At 47.4% G+C, this 15,570-nt stretch overlaps 3 protein-coding genes across 3 annotated transcripts; all 3 read left to right on the top strand.

The window, feature by feature from the left end:
- Positions 1 to 821: 821 nt before the first annotated feature.
- Positions 822 to 1,130, top strand: I302_101742 (uncharacterized protein; the record flags this gene model as incomplete). Its single annotated transcript, XM_019187121.1, has 1 exon — positions 822 to 1,130. The coding sequence occupies one exon, from the start codon at positions 822 to 824 to the stop codon at positions 1,128 to 1,130; it is 309 nt and encodes a 102-aa protein (XP_019049999.1).
- Positions 1,131 to 5,450: 4,320 nt separating this feature from the next.
- On the top strand, positions 5,451 to 10,021 carry I302_101741 (uncharacterized protein; the record flags this gene model as incomplete). Its single annotated transcript, XM_019187119.2, has 11 exons — positions 5,451 to 5,972; positions 6,077 to 6,195; positions 6,274 to 7,059; positions 7,176 to 7,300; positions 7,401 to 7,636; positions 7,707 to 8,743; positions 8,985 to 9,146; positions 9,249 to 9,366; positions 9,441 to 9,549; positions 9,655 to 9,899; positions 9,989 to 10,021. The coding sequence occupies 11 exons, from the start codon at positions 5,451 to 5,453 to the stop codon at positions 10,019 to 10,021; spliced, it is 3,492 nt and encodes a 1,163-aa protein (XP_019049997.2).
- Positions 10,022 to 10,856: 835 nt separating this feature from the next.
- Positions 10,857 to 13,717, top strand: I302_101740 (uncharacterized protein; the record flags this gene model as incomplete). The annotated part of the gene is made up of 11 exons (XM_019187118.1): positions 10,857 to 10,951; positions 11,058 to 11,200; positions 11,326 to 11,536; positions 11,658 to 11,790; positions 11,919 to 12,008; positions 12,069 to 12,117; positions 12,196 to 12,626; positions 12,775 to 12,934; positions 13,004 to 13,038; positions 13,139 to 13,216; positions 13,280 to 13,717. 11 exons carry the CDS (start codon positions 10,857 to 10,859, stop codon positions 13,715 to 13,717), a joined length of 1,863 nt encoding a protein of 620 aa, XP_019049996.1.
- Positions 13,718 to 15,570: the final 1,853 nt, after the last annotated feature.

The following is a 15,570-nucleotide window of genomic DNA, read 5'->3' as shown; positions in this document are numbered from 1 at the left end:
AGTTGCAACTTGTAGTGAAGTGTACACCGGATGGCCGTTGGGAACTCATGCGCTGTAGGGTATTGTGTTTTCTGTACAGGTCATGTATACCATATTCTATTCCATGCCGGTCGAGGGAACAGCACCACTGTCGTCCCGTAGCTATGTGTGCTACAGAAAGTACTTCCACCCCAATCATGTAAGGAAATACCGCGACAAAGCGCGGCCCGACGGGCTCGCTTCTTATCCCCTTGAAAGGATATGCGATTGTCCTTTGGACGCACCGCTCTTTGGTTATGTCTAGTATTCAGAAGCATCCTGCTAACCTAGGAGCGAAGCACTAAGGACAGAGACCACAAATGGCGTTTACAAGTCCCTCAAGCAGGTACTAATAACTCAAAATGATGCAAATCAGACGGCGTTCCCGATTGCCGATATCTAACCGAGGTACAAGGAAAAGGAGAAATGCTTGAGCAGACAAGAAGTCAACCGAATTGCTTCGACAATTCTCACTTCCACCTACTCTTCTTTGTGGGCCTTCTGTTTCAGGATATCAGTCCGCTTAAAAGCGGTGCTGATCGAGTCAATATTTCCTGGCCTTCCATTTCACTTTCGAGTCGATTTGTGCAATGAGTGGCGGTAAACAGCTGCACACAACCCTATATGAAGTCCTGAAATCGTGACGGCTATTCGCCTTTGGGAAACATTTGTATTTCTCACTCTTCTAATCACTTAAGTCCCCTCGCAGATCTCCCAATAAAAAGTAGGTATTGCTCCCCTAATGTAGACAGACAGTCCTCACATTTCAACTGATCGAGCTGCTCTTCATAGACGCTTTCAACATGGCTGAAACGGTATCCGTGCAAGTCACAGTTAACAGGAGTTTGATCCCTCAGGGGTGGTATCTTGATACGGAGGGACACTTATGCCCACCTTCCAGTCCGGGAAGAGAAGAATTTACCAATGATCGAGTCCCTATCTCACAGTGGACCACAATCACTGTGGCGGGAATGAACATCAACAATATATCCAACTCCACCCACAAGGAGGTCACCGTCTCTGGGGGACCTACTACAGAGGCCGCCATGCGATTGACCTCTGAAGACTCCCAAAAGCCCCGGGGATACTGCGTTTTCAAGCTGCTTGGCTGAAACAGCATGAAAAACCTGTTCGGACCTGGACAAGTCCTCTGGGATGTCCTGCTGATTGGAACGAATTGGTAGATGCCGTGCACGTAGTGTCTTGACAAACTCGCGCTGGAATTGTGCATACATGTTATCTAATCGAGACTGTCGGAGTAAGCATCACAATATCGCCATGTTATCACCAGTGTATAAGCAGACAGACTCCGGATCCAGCAGACTGCAGATTTATTGTACGTTTTGGCCAGAGCGTATCATCTGCTTACGGACGTTCCGTGAATCGTTTGTTTGCCAGAGTGAAGATCTGCACTTTACGAACCCGAGTGTGCGCTCATGTCCTTTCTGCTTCAAAATGCAAGTCCGACCAATGCTGTGCTGTTCGACTCGATCATTAGCAAAACTCTTCCTTCGCGTGAGGTCCAGGCTCTCTGGCCTCAGTCCAGGATACGAAGGCCAGAGTGGCAATGGAAATCCACATAAGGAGATTTGAGAACATGGTATGTTCTGCGACCTGACAACAACCGTTACAATCTTATTATTTACTTGGATAAGTTTTAGAATATATTTCTCATCCAGTAAGTGGTCTTCTTCCAACGCTTACACCGTGACTTTGATATTGATAGGGTGCGACCCTGATCTTCATAGGCGTTATTGGCGTTATTGAAGATGTCTGCAAGAGACGACATGGTGTCCATTAAGCCCACTATTATCAAGAGCGAAAATCCTGATGACAAATATGTTGATACAGAGGGGCAAATAAGAACACGTTCCTCAAGTAACGTCCACCGATATCCACCCTTCAGCGAGAAGCCATTCAAGCTTCCGCCGTACGGAACCCGCACAATCGGCAAAACTTACATTACCAATATATCTCAGGGCAAACAAAGAGCGGCAAGTGTGATATTGGAAATGAGGTCTTCGAAATCCGAGTCTTTAGTATTAACCACTCAGGAGCCCTCAAAGCCCTTGGGTCTTTTCCATTTCCGACTACTGTCTGAGACGACCTCGCAAACCTGATTGGACTGGGATGTATGAGCGCGATCGATCTTGTTTTTTATAACAACAGATATGATCGTATGCGCAGAGGAATTGAGGATGTCATATCTATTCATACACTTTCTATTTTTATTCTGAGCGAGACACTTACAATGATTGGAATGAAAACGATGTGTCAGTGCATTACCTAACGGACCACCAGATTGTGAGCGGTACTTTGGCTTGAGTGAATCCGGGGAGTGATGTCTGAACGAAGGCTGAAATGGAGCAAGGTGAGCGACTCATAAGACACACGGGATTTTCATGATCATCGTGACCTAGTAATATGGGACTTGGCAAAGAAGATTAGCAGAGAAAATTGATCCTGTCAATTGACAGAGCACCCCTGGGGCCGGTCAGCTTAGTGAGTGACCTTGCTCGGAGATGGCAAACATGCATTATCAACAATGGGGAAAGGGTACGTGAGAATCTGCCGCCTCCGACATCACCTATCTACTGATCCATCATATTACTCGCCCCTCTATATGGACGATCTCGTCAAGCGAGTGGCGAGTTTGACCAAGGGGAAGACTGTTAACCGGTTTTTTTCTGGATCCCTCGCTGAGATGGTAGTCCCAGTCCTCGCCGCCGTTCCGCCGGCGCTAGTGCCCGCTTCAGATGGCATGTATTCGAGTATGGTGGCGCGATATAATCCGGTGGTAAGGGTTGGTTCGGTCCTGGACAACAGTACAGGGTCTCATGCGCGCTTGTCTGGGCCAGTGCCGCGCTCTGCGTAAGCTGCGACCTCCCCCTCTCGTACGAATTTTTCCTCTCTGCTGAGCCAGAAGGTGTACTTTTTTTGGGAAAGATGATCCTCGAAAGCGAGGGCCGGAGGATAGCGTTCTCCTTTGGCCAGTGTGATGTCCATACGGGTGAAAGGCGGTTCGGGGGGAGGAGCGTTGCTTGATCTTTAGATGCACCACTTACCGGCATCGGGCCTCCAGTAGTTCCCAATATGGTCGAACTGTATCCCATGAGATTCGGCGGTATCGGTGGGCTCCACTCAGATGGTGAGTCTGTCTGTGTTTGTGTTTGTGTTGCCCTGTTTCTCTGACATGTTGTAGTGCGTGCGTAGAAACGCAAATGATCTGTGTTGGTGAGTGGCGATCAATAAGGCAAGCCGTCATAAATTTGACTGTGGTGCTTATATATGCCTTCCTCTGGTCTGGTTAAGCATCATGGACTGCCGTCCTTGATGAAAGGATCAAGGCTTCTGATCGTCCCTTCTGTCTAGACCCCTTGAGTGTTACATCATTATCTGACTTCGCTTGCTTCGAACCGAGTAAGTCCCGAGGACCGACGAGGATTTGAGATGACTAAATTCGACATGAGATTATAGTGTTTATCGACCGAAAGCGGTGCAGAGGCTGAATCTGGATTCTGTGCTCGTGGCGAGTCGAGTCAAGAGTGGACATCGAGATTGAAAGGATACTCGAGCGGGGACATTAGGGATCATGCGATACTCTTGCTCGTAACCTGACGGTCTTATCGGGTCTTCTGTACGTGTCGTCATGGTATCTTTGAGCCTTGATGATATTCTTGCAAGCAGGGATATTTGAGAGCAAGAGATTCATTGTTCTTAGCATCACTCGTCTTGAAGGAGTGAACCGGTGTCCAAGTCTAATACCGGAGATGACGCCGTACTCTAATTTCAGTGACTGATCGCCACACAGGGTTTTACCCTTTTCCTTTTCCCACATTCATACTCCGCATCTCATCTCTGTAAATCTCCGACTACTGTCCTGTACTCCGTTCTCCCCGCTTTTCAGGGTTTACAAGAGATTCCAAGGAACGACATGTTTGTTCAAGTCTCTGGTTTTCCCCAGCCAGCATGTCACCATCTAGCTCGTATGGGTATGTGCGGTTCCTTGCGATGCGAGGACTAGCACGGTCTGCGTCTGAGCTGCGATGGTGATCAAGAGATAGGTCATATGACTATGATTTGGTTATTGGTGAGTTGCACCGGATAGGGATCATATCAATGTAGCGAGTATATGAGAGTCATGAGTCAATGGACGATGATGATACGGTGTGATGGTGTTATGGTGGAGGAGAGGTCGATGCGTGGTCAAAGGACGCTAAATGCATGTCAATCAATGTATGATCTGTGGGGTAAATAGGGGGTGATTTCCCATTCATCAGTCATTCAGGAATTCAGGGTTCTGATTTGATACACACAAAGACCAGTAACTTAACCATGTTATCATCTCATTTGGTCTCATGACCCTATGACCCCGTATATATACATTCAACCCCATCTCCTATCATTAATCTAGCACTCGAGAGTACAGGTAGCATTGGTGTATCACTGTCAACTACGACCATCGCTATCAAGGTATTCAAGTCAACATTCATCCTCAAGGGTACAGTACATGACTGATCTGCTGCCGAGACGGAGACCGAGACTGGACCCCAGACCCACATTACCAAATGACCGTAGATCGTCATTCTCTCGTCGTTATATCGTTATACTTTACGGTATAAGAGTAACCTCTCGACTCGCACACCACGCATATCACATATATCACATATCACATTCTTCATTCCTTCCGAGATACTCTCGATCTATTCATTCCCATTCGCCATTAGGTCCATTTCAACAAGCTAGTCAAGGGAATGGGATCATCCACACTCTACCATAATAACCACCCATCTACCAAAGCGAATCACTGAATTGGATGGTTTAGTGCCCCATTCAGAATAGGATAGGATAAGATTAGAAATATAAAAGTGGGCCAATCCAATCGTCATACCGTATCATCGTTATTCAAAATCAACATCGTATCAACATCGTATCAACATCATATCTATTCATCCGATATAGCCATTTCGGATTTCTGCAACCTCGACTTACCCATACGTTGTGGTGACGGACGATATACCCATACGCTGTAGAACGAAACACCTGGTATAACGTACAAGCAAACCTCCAGAAACTCTCGTCATCATTCCCCCCTCATCCCTTACCTACCTCATCGTATCGAACAAGACGTCGTACTATCAATCATACTCTTACTTTCCCCTACGGGTAGTTGTAGTTGCATATATCCTCAATCACCTGCTTAATCAGACAACCGGTGTTAGAAGACTTTTTACATCTATTCATTCGTTCAGTTTGATACTGGGGAAACAAAGATACGATAGATGAAGGAGAGACAAACTTGGTGAGCATCCTGTCGTTGCGAATACAGGTATAATCGTTTATCAATCTGATTTTAATCTGGTTAGACGATATCTTATCTCATCACATCACATCACGCGACCAACTCATCCTTTGATCATCATTCATACACCATGTCCCTCGTACTCCCTTTACCGCCCCATCACCCCCAGCCAGTCGCCCACTACTCGATGGTCCGTTCCCGCTCCACCACTCCTAGACCTACCACCCCTCTGTCAGCCCCTCCCACTCCGGTCACTCCCACCCACCTCCTACCGGCAGCGATGGAACGAGCCCGCAGCTCAGAAGCGGTGCTGGGTGTGAACAAACGCGAAGAGCGAGAAGGCAGGAAGAGGGATATCAAGGATACAACCCTCAAGGCTGAATGGGATCATGATCCTTCTCCTTCGCCGACGACCAGTGAGGAGGATAAGATGGTCGTCGATCAGGGGCAGGAAATTGAGGCTGAGGGTGATTCGGATCCGCATACGGTCATGCTGGGGGAGACTATACATTCCCCCAACCAGGAGGTTGCGGTTCATCTGCCGACTCCACCGGAGGAAGGACGGCCGTTCGTCTGGGGGATGCCGAAGTGGGGTTATGAGGAGGACAGGACGGAGGTCAGGGATGGGGTGAGGTTGATCAGTGCTGATGAGGTGGGTTCAATCATTCACATCGGATCCTGATTACACACAGACTGTACTCTTCTAATCGGATGATGTTGGATGAAGTACGCCGCTAATCAGATTTCTGGCCATAGCTATCACAACTTGTCGAGAGACACTCGATGATAGATACACCAAGTTCAGTCATGTTCCCCTGGCTACACGGGATCAGTGATGATGGGCAAAAGGGACGAGATATGGCTGCTTTCTTTGGGTCAGTCTTTAGCTGGACCTGGCATGAACCCTTCATCTAAGATACCAGCTGATATATCGTATCTTCTTGCCCATACAGCCACAGTCCACCATTCGAACCACCTCCTTACCGAGGCTTGTGCCTCCTCTTCTGTCCTCCTCATCCACTCGACGAACCTACCCGTTCTCACCCATCAAGACCCCAGCCCCAAAGAACCGATACGGACCGTACGACCCAACAGCCTGCCTATGCCATGCCCCCTCCGAGGGAACGATCCGAAACGATGTCTACTTCCAGCGAATCGTACCATTCTACAGGAACGACCGAGGGGACTTCACCATCTATCGGTGAACTCTCTCCGCAATTCGATAAACCCATCATTGAAGAGGAGGCAATATCACATGATCATGAGGACGAAGACGAGGAGATGCAAGTGGACGTGGCGATGCACCCGTGCGATTCCAAACGGATCTCCCCCGTAGCTCATGCAAAGGGAGTGGATGAACCTCATCATCCCCTACCTTGTGTCGGGGTCGACAAGATTGGAAATCCACTTATAGAAGAATCTACCTCTGCGTCTGGCTCCGAGGATGATGATGAGTCTTCGGAAGATGGTTTCACAGATGAAGAGGATCAGGGACCGACTTGTATACTGTTCAATGCGTTGCACGTTACCGATTGCTTCGACCTACCTAAACATCAAAATCACAATCAGAAGAATCGGAAAGAAACGAAGGTCAAGGCGAAATTCCGGAATGCGAGATTACCCAATCAAATCAATTTGAGGAATTTGAATATACAGCAGATCAAGTATTCGACCGTGTCGGATGTTGTGCTGTACTCTAAGAATGGGGTTGGGCATGGGATCTTGGAAGTTGCTGAGCAGTAAGTGAACTTTATATTTCGACAGCTCACAATCGTCGTGACTTCGCGATATCTTGTTATTCGCTTCGTGTCATGCTTCAGTTTGTGATCGGACATCTGAGCTGATTTCGGTGTAGAATTGCAAAAGCTCAACAGGATTTGTGGGAGATTCGAATGCAAGAGTTTTATCAACATGTCAAAGGACGGAATGAAGGTGAGGGATCGACTGAACCTGTCAAATATGGCGTATGGGTTGTCGTTGGTAAGTTTCCGCTCTGCATTACCCTCCAATATGCCATTTTCTCTCGAACAAAGATGTTTCGTACCAATGTCCGTCAGCTGATGGAACGATACTTGCCCAGAACCATTCTCCAAAATCGAGCGAAGTCACCCTCACCTAGTCAACATCGATTCCAAAGGAAACGCCTGCGCGGAAGCGTTCCAAACTGACCTTTTCGAACGAGAAGCCAAAGAATCAAGAGCGATGACTCGGGGTTCGGAAGTTGTCGAAGGGTTCTGGGTAGGGAACGATTGTGATGTGCCAGGAGGAGCGGATGATGGGGCGGGTGCCACTGTCCCTTTCGATCTTTGCGTGAGGGTGAGTGAGGTCCTGGATAGTCTCCAAACAGCGAGCAACAGTTGACTGACGGTTATTTTTGCATAATTAGGCATCCGAATGCGCCGAAATGCCATCAACCGCCCACTTGGCCACGGCACACCAACACTTACTAGACATAGATAAGCGACATCAACCCCAGGAAGTCAGTCCACCCTCAAGCTCATCGTGGGTAGCCTCACCCGCTACGATCGCTCTACGTAACTTGTTATCTCCCGGACCGTCTATGCCCAATACACCTATCTCAGAAACTAAAAGAGACGCCTCGCCACTACCGCTCTCCCTGGGGGCACCGGGTACGACGATGGACCACGAATACGTTTCTTTGGAATGTTCGGGATCCTGCAGAACTATCACTGGACAAACTAGGAATCTCAATTATATGACGGATCGGGTAGTCGAGCTGGTATATTTCCTGAGGAAACTGGTTGAAGGCAAAACGGCTTCTTCGACTTCTGTCGGACATAATCCCTCGAACGAAGGACGGAAACGGAAGGTGCTGGTACATTGTCAAGATGGGTATACCGAGTCATCCATCCTCGTTCTAAGTTATATCATGTCTTCACTCTCTTGTTCGCTTCCCGAGGCATTCCTCCACTTGCAAAATACAGCCAAGAGAAGTTTCTTTCTCTATCCCTCTGACCGACCATTATTGAAGAAGATCGATCAGCGACTTAGTAACGACAGACGATCAAAGGCATTGAAGATTGTTAATACCTCGATGCCTCAGGATGTACGCATGACACCTATCAGGAGTGGTCCCACTGCTTCCGGTGACTCCAACTCCAGCTCGAACGCGAATACAAACACGAGTTCCCCAAGATGGAAATCTTGGTCTTTGGGATTACCTTTCACCTCAAGCTCGAGCTCGGCTCCTCCTACCCCTACATCTGCTTCTGCTTTGCCTCAGAAAGATAATACCGCCCCCGCCCCCGCTGTCGCCACTATGGATGTGGCCCGGGACTTGCTGGACAGATCTCATCGACCATTAGAGGTTCAGAGGCAGGAGGAGATGAAAGTTTGGTTTGAAGATAGGAGGTTCGATGGGTTCCCGAGTAGGATTTTGCCGTTTTTGTATTTGGGTAATCTGTGAGTGTGACGCCGAATCCTGGATTTTGCAGCTTGACGTGGTCGAGGGGTGGTGTAGGCCTAGATAGGTCCGGGAGGTCCGGTGTTTGGTGGTTTGATCCTTTGAACGTAGACAATTCAATCGAGAAACTTGATGTCGGAACTTGAATGATGTGGATTGACGGGGAGATGAAGGTCTAGAAATGGGAAATAAAGGTTCTGCGGGGGAATAGATCGTTTGCTAACATTCTTGTGTCGTCAGTGAACACGCAGGCAACGCCGCGATGCTCCATGCGCTGGGTATCACCCATGTGGTATCTGTTGGAGAGAGTTTGATCAACCCTAATGAGATGATGGATCCGCATCATGGGATCGGCGAGGGGAATACTTTGGCTCAGGCGGCTAAAGAGGGGAAGATCAGTGTGTGAGTTTGACTTGGGTGCAACATCTTTCTCAAGGCCGAACACGACGCAGAAGGCATAGTTCATGAGTAGTAGTATTGGGCTGAATCGTTTTATTGCGCTAGACTCGATCTCACGGACGTACGGGACGATGGGAATGACCCACTCCGACCTGTCATTGCTAGAGCTTGCGCGTGGATCGAGGCTGCTCGGAGGGAGGGTGGAGTGGTACTTGTGCATTGTGTGAGTGTCTCTTCTTTGTACTTCTACTACATCAAGTGGGGTGATGAGCTGATGATATTTTTGGGATCATGTAGCGAGTTGGCGTCAGTCGAAGTGCAAGTATCGTTATTGCGTATATGATGCAATTTGAGAGAATGGGATTGATGGATGCGTATATGATGTGCAGGGCTAGGAGGTTGAACGGTGAGTCGTACATTCCTTTTCGAGCAATGAATTACATTTGAGCTTCTGTGTCCCATCGCACTTTCACTGGAGAGCACGAATTGACTCGTCTCGCTCGACCTATAGTCCTGATCCAACCCAACCTCCGATTCTTCCACGAGCTATTCGGATGGGAAGTGGAACTTGCTCGACAAGAAGAGGAACTTCTCCAACGTAAGATCCAAGAAGTCAAGTCTATGGGCGTACGAGACCCCGAAGCGATCAGGCTTATCATTGATAATGGAGATTCGTTCCTTTATAATGAAGGGGCGAAGAGGGAAGGAGGAAGAAGGAGGGTCATGTATTCTTGGCCTAGTTTCTGTAGGGATTTGGTGAGTTTGGTTTGGGTCATTCCGTATTCTCAATGAGTACGAGAAGTAGTCGGATGAGGGTATGAGCTGATGCCTGGGTTTGGACGTAGTATTGCCTGAATAGGAGGTTTTTGTGTAATTAGGATACCTCTCCTCGAACATCCTCAAGGGAGATGGGAGATGGGAGGTCAAGAAGGGACAACTTGATTCAAAAGGCCATCGTATTGTATAGTAGCATTTCCTCCACGTTGTGTTTCTGGCTGGATGGATGGGTATTTTCGTTTTTCGTCGCGTTGTGCTATTTCCACTAAAAAGTGTCTATATAAATTGAAATTAAAATCTAGGTTGTTTTATAACTCTTCAATGAGGTTGTATTTGTATTTATTTTGATCGTTGACTTGACAGTATGACTGAGCTTGTATAGGTGTATTTATATTTGAGATGATGATATGCATACGAGTAGTTGACAGCAGCTGAGGGATGATGGTGCCACTATCACTGCTCTTATGGGATCGGGAATGCCAGGAACCCTGTAAATTACGTACATGAGTACCATACGAGTAGGAGAGTCGTGCGATGTTGATGTTGTTGTTGTGGTTATTACGATACTGCCTGTTATGGACTGTGACTGCGATCGAATACTCATCCACTTTAATCATACACTCGACAGTATCATCATACCACTCGACAACAGTCGGGGTCTCATTGACCAGTAACTTGCACAAGACACAGATAGATAGTACGCGGTGACATTGATTTGGGTTCAATTCGATTCGATTTTGTTTTTAATTTATTCTCGGATACGTCTTACTCTACTTGGCCTTGGCATCGTATATCCACCTACACCATTTACTCATATACATATACTTCATCCATTAACACATCATCGATAGACCTACCTACAACACAGGTAGCGCATTCCCTGCGGACGACCAAATAAGAGCTTTGGGTGGAGGTATAAGACAGTGACTATCCAGGATGTTGGGATCTTCGATGTTCAATAGGCATGGGTCGAACAGTAGTAAGAAAGAAGAGAAATTGACATGGAAGAGATGTAGAGATCTGGTTTGGAGGTGAGTGTGATCTCACTCTTCCACTACATCGCTTGGAGAAGGCGTACTATACCTTCCTTCACCAGCGATGTGTTCCTTTATCTGTACGTACTGACCTCTCTCACAGACATATGCACTTCGTCGGACCAGGTTTGGTATCCAGCGTAGCATATATCGATCCTGGTAATTGGGCGACAGACCTGGAAGCAGGCGCGACGTATGGGTACAAGTTGTTGTTTATCGTTTTACTTGCTGGGTTGGCAGCTGTAGGTGAGTACTTGCTTTACTCGACAATGAGATCAGGTAATCAGTGGCTTCAACTGATCTACCTTTCCATACAATCCCTACGCTCCGCTCCTCTCGTATGTCTCAGTGCTGACGCGTTCGCCGACCAGTCCTCCAGCTCCTCTCCGTCCGCCTAGGAGCTATCACCTCCACCTCCCTTCCTCAACAAACACGTCTCCTCTTCATTCGCCTTCAGGCCAAATCCCCTAAATATCGCATACCCCTCAAAATCGCACTGTATACTTTATATGCCCTCGCGGAGATTGCTATCATCGGGACGGATCTGGCAGAGTTGCTGGGGAGTGCTATTGCTTTGCATCTGTGAGTGTATACTTGTGCCCTGAACTATGGATGAACTGGGGGTTCGGTTTGTCTATGCAAATAAGACGCTCTTGTTTTGACATCATTCATAAGTACCTTGCTGATTTTGTATCTCGTATAGGCTCTTCCCTAAACTCCCGCTCTTCGCTGGAGTGCTCATCACTGCTGTGGACGTAATGATCGTCTTGGTTTTCTTCCGGTCCAATTCGGGTAGACAGGGGATGTTGTTTTTTGAGATTGTCATTGTGTCTCTGGTAAGTCATCTTCCTCGACTACGATCACATGGAACGATCTGGAAAGAGGGTTTCCGTGGATAGATAAACACGGATCATCCGACAGGAGTAGGATGAAATGCTGATATGTTCAACATATGACATTACAGGTTTTGGCGGTATTTGTCAGTTTTATGATTCTGTTGAAATTGACAAGTCCGGTGTGGAAAGACGTCTTCTTGGGATTGGTACCCTCAAAGGTAAGTTGCCATTGGCGTTTGACCCACTAAAAGTGTGCGTCTGATTATGGTTGAGAGCAGACTCTGGTCAAACCTGGTGCTCTGTATATCGGTGTCGGTATCATAGGAGGTGAGTCCTCCTACCGAAACAAAGTTGCTATTTCCATCCCTCATGTCAAGGTTATTCATCTTGCAATGTTTGTCGCAGCTACCGTCATGCCCCACGCGTTATTCCTTGGGTCCTCGCTCGCCTCTGTCGATCGTCTAAACATGTTACCTATCGAGCCTACCCCACTTCCTATCAAGAAAACACTATCCGCTCGTATGCCCCCCTTGAATCCATTCAGGAGGAGAAGACCTCATCCCAAGAGAAACGATTCGGACTTGCCTACCACGCAGTCTCAAGCTGAGGTATCGCCAGATGCACCTGTCGGTTCGTCTTCTAGGTCAAACTCGATCATACAGCCTACCTCTACTCCATCGGTACATGGTGTAGGCAAAGATATACCCATACCTCTCGAGTACGATGAAAAAGATCAGGATGAGATTGATTATCTACAGAGAATGAAGGAGTATGAGACGAGTGTGAGGAAGTTTGATAGGATCAAATGGGTTGATGTGCACCTGTTGCATTCTACGGTGGGTTCTGTTTTGGACATATCCAGCATTCGAGACCTATTCATCCAGTGTCCAATCAATCAATATATTCCAACAAATCTTCTATCGCTATCGATGCTTTCTGTGAAGCTTGAATGAAAGGCTAATTCGTATCTACTTGATTCGACAGATCGACACGGCTTTATCACTCCTCGGTTTCGCTCTAACTATCAATTCTTCCATCCTTACCCTCGCAGGAGCGGCGTTCTACTATGGGAACAATGATGCGAGCGCGGATGATGCGGACCTGTTCGGGGCGTTCGCTCTGATCAAGAGTTATATAGGTCATGGTGAGTTGGCTGAATGCATAGATCGTTTGATCTTGCACGAGATAGCTGATTTGTGGTGATTTCGCACAGCTGCTGCTATCATATTCGCCTTGGCTTTACTTTGTGTGAGTTATGACCGCCATCAACACTCTGTCTTCAACCCAGAAAAATGTTTTAGCGATGTAGGCATAACAGTTGCTGACTCCAATTCGTTAATGTTCACAGGCAGGTCAAAGTGCATCTATAACCGCTACCTTGGCCGGTCAAGTGGTATCCGAGGGATTCATCAATTGGAAGACCTCAGTAAGTTTCTCTCCAGGCAAAAGTTCGATCTATCGACTGACGATTCCGTCACTCTTACGATAGCCCCTCGTTCGTCGACTCTGCACACGACTCATCGGTGTAATTCCAGCAGCGGTGGTCGCCTCTGCTGTCGGCCCATCAGGCTTGAACACCATGCTAGTCGCCTCTCAAGTACTTCTCTCCATCGTTTTACCTACAGTCATCTTCCCACTGGTCTATCTGTGCTCGAAAGAAGAAATCATGACTGTGCAAGGACCGGAGTTGGACAACGATGAAGGTGGAACAAGGATGGACGATATACCCCACTCGCAGAACGATCCCTCAGGACCCGAGCGCCCGGGACCACAGACTCGACAGAGTGTTGAGGAAGCTTTACCTGCTAGACGGTCGAAATCTTACGTGTCGCCTAAATGGGTGACGATATTGGGGTATGGATTGTTCGGGGTGGTGGTGTTGGCGAATGCCTATGTGATTGTACAGTTGTGTCTGGGTAATGGATAGATAGAATGCGGAGGACATTAAGCGATGTGCTTTGGAAGCTTTTGTAGGCATTTGGGACCTTCTTGTTGCAATAAGTACTTGGGAATGACGTAAAGTGATATGTACATATAGTTATATAGTCTTTGTTGATCATCTGTAAAGTATACTACAAATCTCACATTGCGTTACAAATTTTGTAGCAAATACAATGACTACCGTTCTGGCTCTACTCGCAGTGGCTTTTAAGGTATTAGGACATCATGTGTATCCTCCTTTCATCCGGGAAGATCGGCATCTCAGGTGCTGAGCATCAGAGATAACAATGAGAGCCGCTAGCAGCTGCAAACTAATTTGAACTGATCTATGCGTTGATCATTCAGGCTGTATCGGCCTTTGAACAAGCTCTTTGTGGGAAGTGTGAACATTGACTATCTCAGCTGTTAGGCCAGCTGTTAGGCTAGTTGTTAGGCCAGCTGTCGAAACAGCTGTCGAAACAGCTGTAAGACTATTTGATTAATCAGAGGACAAGGTTCGAACTAGTGGCGGATTGGCTGGCACGATGATCGGCATCCTTCCAACGGTATGAAATCTTCACTCCAAGCTCTCCGGCGTGCATTAGTCATATAAATGGAGGAGAACGAGGGCCAAGGTTGAAAGACCCTCAAACCCTAAGACTGGGATCAAGTTCTCCTGAACGAGCTGTGAACGAGCGCAATAAGCTGTTTGGCGTGTAAAGTTAGTATTCCTCTGGTAAATATCAAGGGAAGCCTAATGCATACGATTGACTGATCATATATATGTGGCGCAGTCTTTCCCCCAATCAAGTGCTCTACTTGCAAGTCCTATCATAGCTCATCCCTGCACACAAAAGACTAAACAATTAAGTCACAACCTACCAGAAAGCATCTTCAAGTTCGATGGAGGATCGGTCTAGGCAGTGGTGTAATCTTGCAAAGAGAGTACGTCGGCACTCATGTTCGACCGGTGATGTAATGATTTCACGTGGTGGTTGAAGGCGTTTACGAAAGATTAATCGTTGATGTTACCTAGATGACATAAGCACTGGGCAGTCTTCACGAGCAGCAAAGGGATTTATATATGTTTGGGACAACTAGTGTGGTGAACGCCGTCTCAAAGGATTCGCAGGTGAGTGTGGTTATTCGTCGTTCTATACTTTTCGACTCGATTTGAGAGATTTCGGTTCCCGCTGACTCCCCTTTGTACGAGCCGTTGCTAGTTGTCTATACCCGGCCTTCTTGAGAGCATCCTTTATGTGTTACTCACAGTCTTTGCGTCCCCCTACGACCCTTGGAGCGGCGAAGGGCTGCATCCAAAACTAGCATGTTCCAGACTCAGCTTCCTCGGTCAGTAGGGGCAGGCAGCCCAAAAGAGGGAAAACTGCAGAATATATCAAGAGTTTCCAAGACCAGGCCGAACTGACACGAACGCCGAAAGGCCTGGGCCACGAAAAGCGATGTAAGCCCAGACCGAAGAATCGTAGGATGAGAAAATACAAAGGATAGTACAGGACGTGCACCCGTTTTGGACACAAACGAAGGGATGCTGTGTTGGATGTCCAAGAAGGCCGATGTATTTGACAGTATGATTGAACTTGATCGTTTTCGCTTTACTCCTCCCTTGAAACTCAGCATGACGCAAATGGGCTGCCTTGTGTCATCATGATTGAGAAGATACTGAAGACCAAGAAGTATTCTCGCATTGACTTTGGCTCACCGAGGAAGTAGGCAAGTAGTGCTGTAACATATAGAACAAGTCAGAATCATCACATCGCCATGCACTGATCCGAGCACTAGTCAAAATCAACGATCTGCACAGCCTACTACAGTACATTTCATCTTGCGTTTTGTGATACT

This window comes from Kwoniella bestiolae, chromosome 1, assembly GCF_000512585.2.
Source record: "Kwoniella bestiolae CBS 10118 chromosome 1, complete sequence".
NCBI classification, from domain to species: domain Eukaryota; kingdom Fungi; phylum Basidiomycota; class Tremellomycetes; order Tremellales; family Cryptococcaceae; genus Kwoniella; species Kwoniella bestiolae.
The sequence above is the reverse complement of the archived record's forward strand: the minus strand, read 5'-3'. Positions and strand labels throughout refer to the sequence as shown.